Source organism: Epinephelus fuscoguttatus, linkage group LG3 (genome assembly GCF_011397635.1).
Source record: "Epinephelus fuscoguttatus linkage group LG3, E.fuscoguttatus.final_Chr_v1".
Classification (NCBI taxonomy): Eukaryota; Metazoa; Chordata; class Actinopteri; order Perciformes; family Serranidae; genus Epinephelus; species Epinephelus fuscoguttatus.
In genome coordinates this window covers 29823700-29835303 of record NC_064754.1, presented here as the reverse complement: position 1 = coordinate 29835303, position 11604 = coordinate 29823700, and the positions used below count along the sequence as shown (strand labels likewise).

The 11604-nt window shown below is 41.3% G+C and overlaps 1 protein-coding gene across 1 annotated transcript; it reads left to right on the top strand.

Annotated features, from left to right (window-relative positions):
- The first annotated feature begins 297 nt into the window (after positions 1 to 297).
- On the top strand, positions 298 to 11171 carry tmc8 (transmembrane channel-like 8). The gene is given in 17 exon segments (XM_049570940.1): positions 298 to 587; positions 1465 to 1717; positions 4146 to 4294; positions 4394 to 4528; positions 4617 to 4669; positions 4753 to 4892; positions 4989 to 5136; positions 7451 to 7615; positions 7698 to 7846; positions 7976 to 8048; positions 8139 to 8248; positions 8449 to 8635; positions 9945 to 10102; positions 10303 to 10446; positions 10698 to 10776; positions 10957 to 11053; positions 11056 to 11171. Coding segments are annotated over 17 exon segments (2199 nt in total). The 5' UTR covers positions 298 to 544.
- The last annotated feature ends 433 nt before the right edge of the window (positions 11172 to 11604 follow it).

The following is an 11604-nucleotide window of genomic DNA, read 5'->3' as shown; positions in this document are numbered from 1 at the left end:
ACTTGATAATGGTGACAAATAATATTTAATTATCAAATTTACAGTTGACTTTTGCATTTTAAGTTATTCAATTGTACTTAAATAGTAAGAAACAAATCCACCGCTCTCATTTAATTCTGACCTTTAACATATTCTCACTTGTTTTCAGTCTAGTTTGTATGTGTGGGCATTTCTTGGGATGTTGTGAAATGATCTGAGGTATTTTCAGCACCCAATGCAATGTCTGTTTCTGTATCCTGTCATGTGATTTCCTGTGAGCTGTCAAATTCAGTCACAGTCAGTCTGACGTCTGCTCCACCTGACAGAAACTGAGCAGCACCAGCGGCACAAACTCCAGATCAGCCGCTCAGGGGTCCTTCACCTCAGTGGGACGTTGATGTAGGGTTAAAAGCAGGACAGTTTGATGCAGATTGCGGAAGTGACCTTTTTCAGAACCTTAAGTTGCAGCTTTTGGTGGAGACGATAGTTGTGATAGTTGATGTTTTATATGACGCGAGGAGGTGTTTGAGCATTTGTAATTAAAGAGGAAGTGCAGGGAGAAAAAATGGAGGAGCACAATAATGTCAACTTCATGAGACTCCTGTCAGGTAACGGAAAATTACATAAAATTATATAAATGTGCCTGTGCATTTGTCATCTGTATGTGAGAGGGAGAGAGAGACGACTCTTGCTTGTTTAGCGCTGTGTCTGCATTTGAAACATATGATTTTAATGCCAAAGCAACAGGGCTGAATGTCAACAAGTTTGCCCTGCTCAGGTCTAACTCATATAAATATCTAAAGAAGGGTGAACTTTAATTTGGCTCAGACATCTTTTTGACACATTAAGGTGTTACATGATGCATGATCAATGAATTTAAACACTTTTATTCACATGTACCTAACCAGCATTGGCTTACAAGACACTACTGACAAATAAATGACAGATTGACATATGCCATACTGTATGGCAAAAAATGTGATGAGAATATTATGAATATGCAGTTTGTAATTAACTACATAAACTACATGACCCAATGTACTTAACCACTAAAAAAGCCACTGAGATTTGTTAGACTGCCATCCAACTACTGCAATTTGTAGTTAAACTAGTATTGAACAATGTGTAGTTAACTACTCTCCAACACTGCATATAAATATGCATATGGTTCTCCGTCCACATAAATGCCAAACATTGCTAGTTTGAATTCCCATATGTGAAGATATGTCTCTTTTATATCACTGTAAACTGAATGGTCTTTGGGTTTCCTACAGTGGGTCAGACAAAACAAGACATTTGAGGATGTAACCTTGAGCCTTTTCCACTACTTCCTCCCTTTTCATAGACAAAACAATTGATCGATTAATCAAGACAAGAATCTGCAGGTTACTTAAAGCAAAATTTTACCCAACACACAACCTGTGGCATAAACGAACTAAGTAACCATGCACTGCAATCTACATTCATGTTCCATTCTCACTACAGATGAGAGCACTCAGTCCACCGTGTCGTCGGACTCCTGTGAGTACTACCAGACAGAGATATTTGATCAGCTGCCCAGCATCCAGGCCAGCAGGCCAGAGCAGGACAGACAGGGTTCATGGGAGACATGCGAGGCCTACCAGGGCGGCCCAGAAGCAGGGGAGAGGATCAGCCATGGCCACCTGTCCAGAGACAAGGCATCTACACAGCCACTCAGGAACCTGGTCATGTGTATTCAAGGGAAGAGAGACGCCAGGTGGGAGAGCCTATCCCACACTCCTCAAATCTACTTATTGTCATTATTTTCATTCTACACCTTATTTTAATGTTCTAGTGGAAAAGGTCCATGCTGTCACCGAATCTGGCACAACATGTAGGATCCTTTAATTAAACATAAGGTTTTTTTTATACCTGAGTCCCACCTGTTCCCCAATCTTTTAGGACTTGTGAAACCATAAAATGAAGCTTGGTATACTTGCAACACCATATTTACTTGTATAATCTATGAGTGTTGGCCAGTTCAACTAAAAACTAATCTTCCCCTCTAGTGGTTTTTGAATATTTCTTGAGGGCCTGGGGATGTGAATATCCAGTAATTCACACTCGAAGAGCAAAGATTAGATAAAAGGCTTTCTCTGTTAATCATCCTGGGAGCCTTACAGAGGCTTACAGAGTTTGTCTGAAATAGATATAAAAAAAAAAAAAAAAAAAAGTCATCCTCGATAGTGTTCTGTATCAGGCAGGTGAGTTAAAGGGGAAATCAACCGATTTCATAAAGAGACAGATTTTATTTCATTTTTCTTTTAAGATGTACTATGTAGGATTTTCCTAGAAATGATGTACAGACTCATACAGAAGTAATTTCAATATTAACTTGACCCACTAGAAGTGTGTGGCAGTTTATTTATCTGCACAGACTCTCCCCTCTGCCTGTATTTTCTTATTTTCCTCTTATTTTCTTTGTTTGGGATGTTTATGGGCAATTCCCATAATGAAGCTCAGTAGCAGCACCCTCCCTGCCTGCTAAACATCCACACTTTTCACACCTTGAGTTTGTAACACGGTCACTCTGTCAAAGTCTGTCCTGAAGGTAATCTGAGATAACCTTGATTACATCACTATGAGAGTACTCCCTGTGATTAGTAAACTGATGGATTGAGGGAAGGAGGTGTTAGTCTGCCTTTTTAAAAGCTTAATGTTCATCTTTAAAGTAACAGTGGGTAAGATTTAGGGGGAATTAGTGGCATCTAGCAATGAGGATTGTGGATTTCAACCTGCTGAAACTTCTCCCTGTTGGAATTCCTTCAGTGTTCATTGTTCAGGAGGTTTTCACTGGGATCCAACTTATTCACAAAGGTCTCTTCCTCTCCAATACAAACTGACTAGGTGATTAAAACCAGTAAAAACACTGAATAAAGCAGTTTCACCTTGCAAATCAGTGTTTCTCCTTCGCTGTTCGGCACATAGCAGACAGGCGGTTAGCCCAGGACCTGCTAATGTGTGCTCACCTTTTCTCTGACAATTAAAGAGCCAGATGCTCAGGAGGTTTTTTAACCAACACATTCTCACTCTGACCTCGTTACATATCGACTACAGTAATAGACTTTCCACTTTCAAGGTGCCCTGGGTGAGTTGGTTGTTGCCATTCTGGGACACCATGTCAAGGTCTGCCTGTTGCATGCATTGTCTTCTTTCAAAATATGCTTCCGTTTTCACAGGAAATTTACCGTTTACATACAGTCTCTTTCAAAATAAAAACATGTCAGTACAACATCATGAATTGATGTTTTTTTCTACTCCAACAACTAATGCACATGGTTGGGTTTAGGCAACAAAAACACGTGGTTAGGTTTGGGAAAAAGAACAGGGTTTAGCTTTATAATCTTACAGGACACATTCACCGCTCTCCCAGGTGAAAGTCAGTGTTTGATGGACCTATCCAACAACCCTCTCATCCACCCTTTGTGGACTTTCGCTGCTTTACTTTTGTTCTTGTCCCACCACATTTCCCCCTCATGTGTTTAACTATAACAGCAACCATTGCCAACGTTAAAGGACGGCTTTTTTCCTCAGTGTCTGAGACTTCAAGTCACTGCCCAAGCGCCAGATTTCAATAACCTCAGACTGAGACTGGGTTGTTTTAACAGAAGCCGAATTATTGGCAGAGGCCTCTTCTTCTCTAAAACAAATGGAGCTGGTGATTTAAACTGGTAAATTTGGTAAATGAATAAAACAGTTTCACTTAAAAAGTCAATGTTTTTCTGACGCTCTCGTCAAGGTGGTTGACAGTCGACACTACAAAAATGTTAATGGTCCTTTCTAGAGCCAGTATTTGACTCGTCTGTTCTGAGCTACTTAGAAAACACAGCGATGCAACGTGGCAATCTCCACAGACCAGGATCTGCTCCCTATGTAGATATAAACAGCTCATTCTAAGGCAATAAAATCACAACAATTATTATTTTCAGGTGATACACTAAAGAAAAAATACTTATGACTTTATATTCCAATTCTGCCAATATATCCTAAATCCTACATATTGGACCTTTAAAGTAAGGAGGTTAAATATTTGTTGCCTCACCTTTATGTTTTGTGTTTATGATATTTTTTATGCTTAGGCTCAGGGTTTAACAATACAAGAGAAAAATTAATTAATGAATTATCACATTCACACTGTTAATTAGGGACAGGAGGAAGATGCAAATCAGCAGTATTGGTTTTTGGGAGTCCTGGAGGCGGAGCCAGAGCATCAACAGAAAGAGGGTTTGGGCGCAGATGAGAGGATTTCTATCAGGCCTGTTGCCATGGCAGCAAAAACTCCGTGCCATCGAAGGTAAGAAAGATGTACATCATGACTTGTTTTGCACCTGTTGGCTTCTAGTATATTGTATTACCATGACTAAATGATTTCACCCTCACTGATCTGTTCCAGGCAGGTTTGGAGTTGGTGTGAAGTCGTACTTTGTGTTCCTCAGATATCTGGTTTACCTGAACTTTCTTCACTGTGCTCTCATCTCGGGTTTTATTCTGGGGCCTACGGCATTTTATGGCCGGAGCAACAGCAGTGGTGAGTCAGCTGTAATGACAGATTACAGTAAATTATCCACAACACAATGTCAAAAAAATTGTTGTGTTTGTTCTCTGTGGTTTTACAGAACCTTTGAAGTTTGGAGGCAATGACTCTGTTTTGGATTTCTTCCTGGGATCGGTATGGGCTTGTTTATTTGTGCTTGTGCACTGTATGTTTTCTTATGTGTTTCATATAATTTAAATTCTCTCTCCTGTCTGCAGGGCTACCTGGATCGTTCCCCAGTCTTCTATGGTTTTTATACTCGTGGTTCCCTGAATTTGATGTGCCTGAATACGCCTCTGCTGTACCTCGCTGGAGTCCTCATCATCCTCTTCATCAGTCTCATCATGGTGGTCCGTCGGTCAGTTAAGTTGCTAAACAACAAAAAGCTCCAAAAGCTATTTTTCTTACACCTTAAAGACAGCTTCTGTATTAAATCTGTAAACTTCTCTGACAGGACGACGGTTGGCTACAAGCACACCTGGATGCTCGGGAAGCGTTACAGTATGAACGTGAGCTATAAAATCTTCTGTGGTTGGGACTTCACCATCCAGGACCCTGCTGCTGCTACTCTCAAACACAGCTTCATCAGAAACGATCTCAAGGTGAGTGGACGCAGACATGACACCTGTAGGTATCACAACATTCCTCTAATCTACTGTGGTCACTGAGCAAATGCTGGGAAAATTGATTGTAAACAGTAAATCTGTCCAACCTACTGCAACCACTTTTTCTGTTTCCCATAATGTGTGTAATGTTGGGTTTAACAGGGTGACTTAACCCAAGGCTGTAGCATATTGTTCACATTATTTTCACATAATCAAACTATTCTGTGACCCCTCGTGACCTGTAAGGAGTAGGGATATACAATATTATTGCAGATTAGAACACACAAAAAAACTCAAAAGAAGAAGATATACTTTATTGATCCCAAGGGGAAATTCAATTTTTTCACTCTGTTGTCATATACATACACACACAGGCCTGAAATACACACACACGCACAAACAGGACCTATACATGCATTAAATGGAGATATGTCACAGCAAGAGGGCTGCCCATGGACAGGCACCTTGACAGTGCCCAAGAGGCAAACTGGCACCTCTCCAACTACCAGTCCACACTCCATATTTGGTACAGACAGGGACTTTTACCAGCAACCCTCTGGTTCCCAACCTCCAGTCCCAATGGACTGAGCTACTGCCGCCCCAAATATATTGATGGTGGTAAATTTCCATTATCAGGGCAATCATGAATATCCAGCAGCACCCAGAGACTGCAGGGCAACCAACAATAAAAGAGACTCTGTAAAAAATAGGCTGCATACACACCAACCTCAAAAAACACAATCAATAGCATATTTTATATGGAAAGATATGATGTCATTTCAAATAGTTGAAAGGCCTGGCTGGGCGGCACAGAGGTGTGGTGGTTAGCACTGTCGCCTCACAGCAAGAGGGTTGCCGGTTCGATCCCGGGTGTGGGAGTTCCTCTATGCGGAGTTTGCATGTTCTCCCCGTGTCAGCGTGGGTTCTCTCCGGGCACTCCGGCTTCCTCCCACAGTCCAAAGACATGCAGATTGGGGACTAGGTTAATTGATAACTCTAAATTGTCCATGGGTGTGAATGTGAGTGTGAATGGTTGTTTGTCTCTATGTGTCAGCCCTGCGATAGTCTGGCGACCTGTCCAGGGTGTACCCTGCCTCTCGCCCGATGTCAGCTGGGATAGGCTCCAGCCCCCCTGCGACCCTCAAGAGGATGAAGCGGTTAGAAGATGAATGAATGAAAGGCCTGGCTTTTAAGGTTGTTTGATTTTTTACTAAAAAGATGTTTGTCTGTGATGCACAACAAATATTTGTGTCTCAACAAAGTGTAGGGTTAAGTAATTCCAGTATGTTTTTCATTATTTTGAGAGTTTTAAGCATGATGAACATCGATTATTGAGATAATATCTTGAGTTGTGAATTGTCATGGTAATCATTACATGGAGTTTTCATATTGTCCCATGCCTAGTGAGGAGAAATCTGCATTGGCTATGTTTCTCCACTTAACTATCCAGGTTGTTTTTGGAGGGGATGCTGAAGCCAATCCCAGCTGACACTGGGCAAGAGGCTGGGTACACCCTGAGCAGATCACCAGACTATCACATTCACACCTACGAGCAAATTAAAGTCAACACTTAACCTAACCAACATGTCTTTGGACTGTGGGGGGAAGCCGGAGAACCTAGAGAAAAGCCATGCAGACACAGGAAGAACATGCAAACTTCCATTCAGAAGGGCCCCAGCTCCCAGCGGTTAGAAACCAGAACACTCTTGTTGCACCACCATGCAAACTTGTTGCATTAGCATTGGTATCTGTGGATGGTTGCCAAAAATATTTCCCCACCCTGCTTCTAAAACAGATGTCCCTTACCTACACTCACATCCATGCACATACATATATCATATATGCTGACACAGGGTTTTAAATGTCAGAAAAAAGGTAGTGTCTACCTCCTTCATGAAAGAAGGCTACAAGAGGCAACACTGCTTCAGGCAGATGAGGAAATTTAGTGTGCCCAGATGCCTGGATTCAATTTTAGACATCAGTGGTTAAAAGTGTGCACGTGTTTCTAACCTCTTTGTAGAACCAGCTCAGAGGAGATATATAAATGTTCAAAACTCCCCATAAAGAGAGATTAAAGTACTGCTCCTTGCATTTTCTCTGAGCCCCTGTGTTTAGGGAAAAAGTTTGGAAACCATGTTCTACTACTTTCTAGTTTTATGGGTTTTTATAGAGTGTAAAATATATAGATCGTAGATACACTGTATGATTCATGTGTATGTATGTATGTATGTATGTATGTATGTATACTGCAGTTCTAATGTTTTAGATTAAATAGAGAGGTTTTCCTGTATTTCTTTCTCTCCATCCTCAGCTGTTCCTGGAGGAGCAGAATTTCTCCCTGCGTGAGTCTCAGAGGACGCTCAGACAGAGGGTGCGTCTCTACCTGCTCAGGTTTGTCCTCAACCTGCTCGTTCTGTCTCTGCTGGGTGGAGCCTTCTACCTCATCTACTTCGCCACCAAAACATCAGATTACAAGGTGAGACTTTGATGCTGGATGGTGTGTCTTGGATTTGGTTGAATAGATGTTCACATCTGACACCCTGGACTGTGTCTCTTAGAATGGTTACTGGTTGGTCAGTCTGGTGCTCCAGTACCTCCCTCCCATCACCATCACCTTTGTCAACCTTGTCCTCCCCCACATCTTCCATAAGATCTCATCTTTTGAAGACTACTCTTTCACCATGCAGGTCAATGCAACACTTGTGAGGTAAGGTGCACAGGGACACAAACCCAGGATAACCTACTGCACACACACACACACACACACACACACACACACACACACACACACACACACACACACATAGCTTTGTCAGTTCACTTCTCTTTACTTCAGGAGCATCTTCTTGAAGCTGGCCTCACTGGCGATCTACTTATTTTTCCTCTTCACAACAACAGAACGTCAGCAGGTGAGTTGAGAGTGAGGTTCATATTTCAAGACTCATATGTGTCATTAAGTTTGTCATTAACTCCCTTATCATTTGTGTGTTTCTTTACAGAATCCTTCCCATTGCAGGGAGAACAGGATTGGTCGAGAGATGTACAAGCTGTGTATCTTCAACTTCCTCGCAACTTTCTGCAACGCCTTTCTCATGAACTACCCCAGGAAGTGGGTTTGTTTGAGATCTACAGTCTTTTTCTTTCTTAGTCAGCCTTGGGGTTTGAATGGAAAGATCAGTGCGTTTGATGTCGTTCTTGGGTACATTCCCCAGCAGTTTGGCTAATCTGTAGAAAGATTAAAGCTCAGTTAAACTATGTAGTCAAGTGTCATTAATTCTCTGCCCAAACTATCTTTCCTCTGTCTGACAGGCTGGTGCAGGAGAAGTATCCTTTATCGTTGCTGGCCCGGTTGTCAGGGAAACAGCGCTTCCTGATCCCTTTCAATGTGTTGGATCTGGTGTATGGTCAAACAGTGTCCTGGGTGGGAGTCTACTACTGCCCTCTGCTGCCTCTGATAGGAACTGTCACACTGATGGCCACCTTCTACATCAAAAAGGTTGTCTGGGACATGAGAGTTATGGTCCATCTATTTCAGCTGTCTGTACCTCCCTCTTTGTATCTCTCAATGTTTACATCCCATTCAGCATCCTGTACTGGCATGGATGTCACAATAACCAATCTGATCAAGGTATTCAGATATGAAATAAACAAATGGAAATTAGTAATTTGGAAGTACCAAAGCAGCAATATTAAAATAATAACAGTACCTGATGGTGAAGGACATAGAAATAAGTAAACTTCTTCACTGGATGTTATTTGTTTAGAAAAATTATATTATTTTGTGCAAATTATATTAACAAATTCCACTTTTTTTTAAGGAAAAAACATTTAGAAGAGAAGATTTCTCTCACCTAACTCCAGACAAGAAAACAACTAAGAAAGTCTCTCAAAATGTTGTAATATTCCTTTAAATAATCTACATTGATGTTCTATATATGAGATTTTGAACATTAATGTAGCAGCAAACAACTACAGTATATGCTATGTAAAGATATAGTGAGGTAATGTCATACTGGCATACATACGAACATATACACTTCAGGGTGGGAATTTCACACCGATATGACGCCTCGCTGTTCTGTATAAAAGGTACAATCATGGAATGCGAGAACAGAGTTGTCTCACCTTTAAGCTGGCATCAGAAGTAGTAACAGCGTAGAAACAACCTTTGAGTTAAAGGGACAGCCGGCAGGATGGCTATGATATTTTGACAACATGTTATGTATGCCACCCACCGCTGGAAGATTTAAAGCAACTGATAGCAGTTAGCAGCTAACTCGAAGAAGAAAAGCGCCCGAGAATGTCTGCAAATTAGGAAAACAATGAGGTCTGGGAGCTCCTTATCTTCCTAACAGGGGGCCAGATTGAAACTATTGACCCTACCTTTTACCCCTGCTCCACCACTCTCTGGTTCCCCCTCAGGTCATCCCGATAACCTGCTTTACCTCTATTGGCTCTGTCAGCAGTGTCGTTGTTGTTAGCGCTGTTAGCCTGTTAGCAAAGCTAGCTGCTGCAGTTTCATCTCAACCACCTCCATGTGTGCTTGTGAGGTCATCAGAGCTGAGAGCCATGTGAAGGCAATCCCAGCCCAGACTCTTAATGTTGTATATAGCACCATTAAATAGCTTCTTTCTTTTTTTTTTCATCAAATTTTGTTTTGTTCTGTTTCTCCTTGTTTCCCTCTTGACCCAGTCTATGGTACATGGTTCTGCAATGACAGAGTTGTGACCATGATGCTGCAGTAACCATCACCTGTATTTGAACATTTTCTAACAATGTCTATCTCTCTCCAACACTGTCTTCAGTTCACAGTCCTGCGGTGCTGTGTGGCAGAGCAGAGGATGTTTCGTGCCTCCAGCTCATCCGTTTTATTCCACTTCATGTTGCTGCTTGGCCTCTTCATGGCTGCAGCCGCACTGGGCTTCAACCTCTACCAGCAAGAAGCTGCACTGAACAAAAACATGTACTGTTTTTGTTATTTTGACTAATGTACAGTGAACATACTGTCTAGGTGTAATTTTAAATGCTGTTTCTTGTTTCTGTAGTTGTTAAACTGTTAATATAAAAAATCTATTTGCTCTTTTACCACTCGAAGATCCCATTTATATTTAACTTTTCTCTGTTGCTCATTTCTTCAATTTGTTTCTCCACCTTCTTCTCCAGTTCCTCCTGTGGTCCTTTTGGAAATGGAGAAACTCTGTTTAACGTGACAGGAGTGTGTATGAACAGTCTGCCAGGCGCCGCACAGACCACTCTCCGCTACCTGGCCTCTGAGGCCTTTGCCCTGCCGCTCATACTGGCTGAGATGTAAGTATGCAACAGGTTTAGGCAAACACTGGCTCTGTATTTGCTTTGTGATGAGTTTTTGCTGCTTGAAGGAAAACAGGTATAATCTGCTTTAAGACTGTTTCAACCTTTGTGTAAGAGAACTAGAAGCACTGTGTGTACAGCGGCATACATGTTGTGTAAAAGTAATAATCATCAGTGGATACAAGCTGTTTTAAAATAGACACACAGTACTTTCATCTGATCTGCTGGTCTTGCTTCTGTTTCCTCAGTATAATCTTAACCTCATATGTGTCACGGGGACGAGCCAATCAGAAGGCCATCGAGAGACTCAAAGACATGCTGGTTATGGTAAGTCACATGTCATCAAACATTTACATATTTACAAATTAGTCACAGACAAAAGATAAGAAAATAGTTGATTTGGTTGTTGCAAGTGAATCATCAACTACTGTGCCTGTTATTATTATGCTTCTCTAGTGTATCTGTGTGCATGTTGTGTCTATAGATTTGTATGTGGTTTCCTCACAGAGCAGCTCAGATAAGCGTTTCCTGGTGAAACAGCACGCCACGATGCTCAGACGTCAGAGAAACCCCCTCAGAGTGCGTTCTGCACCCATCAAAGAAGACGCCCCCCTCCACCACTGGAAAGACCACCCCTCCACGGATGCAAACTGATTAGAGTCCTCAAGCTGTCAGGCCCGTTCATCCACAGACACTTGAAAATAAAGCCTAGCTTTGGCTGACGGCAGCTGGGAATGACTGGGGTGGCTGAAAATAAAAAGTCAAAGTAGTAATGAACTTTTTCTGTTCCAGTTACATGATGTACAAAGAAATGAAATGCAGTTATGGCCTCTTTCTGCAAAGGTGTTATTTTAACCTTAATTGTCAGTTTGCAGTCATTTTTTATGGCATTGAAAATTTTGTTCTTTTTTTATTGTCTTTGTAAGTTTGTGAAGCTTGACAGGGACATTGTGTTTTTAGTTGTCTGTAAATTAAGAATTTATGCTTATAAGTGTAATTTTTATCATCATTTATGTGGTGGTTGTAGTATTTGGTTGTGTTTCCAAATGTCAATTTACCTGTGTTAAATAAAGTGAGTGTTTTTTTTTTTTTCAAATATCCCGCTCAGTAAACCCTTTAGCTTTATTTGTGTTACTTAAAATGAAACCAAACACG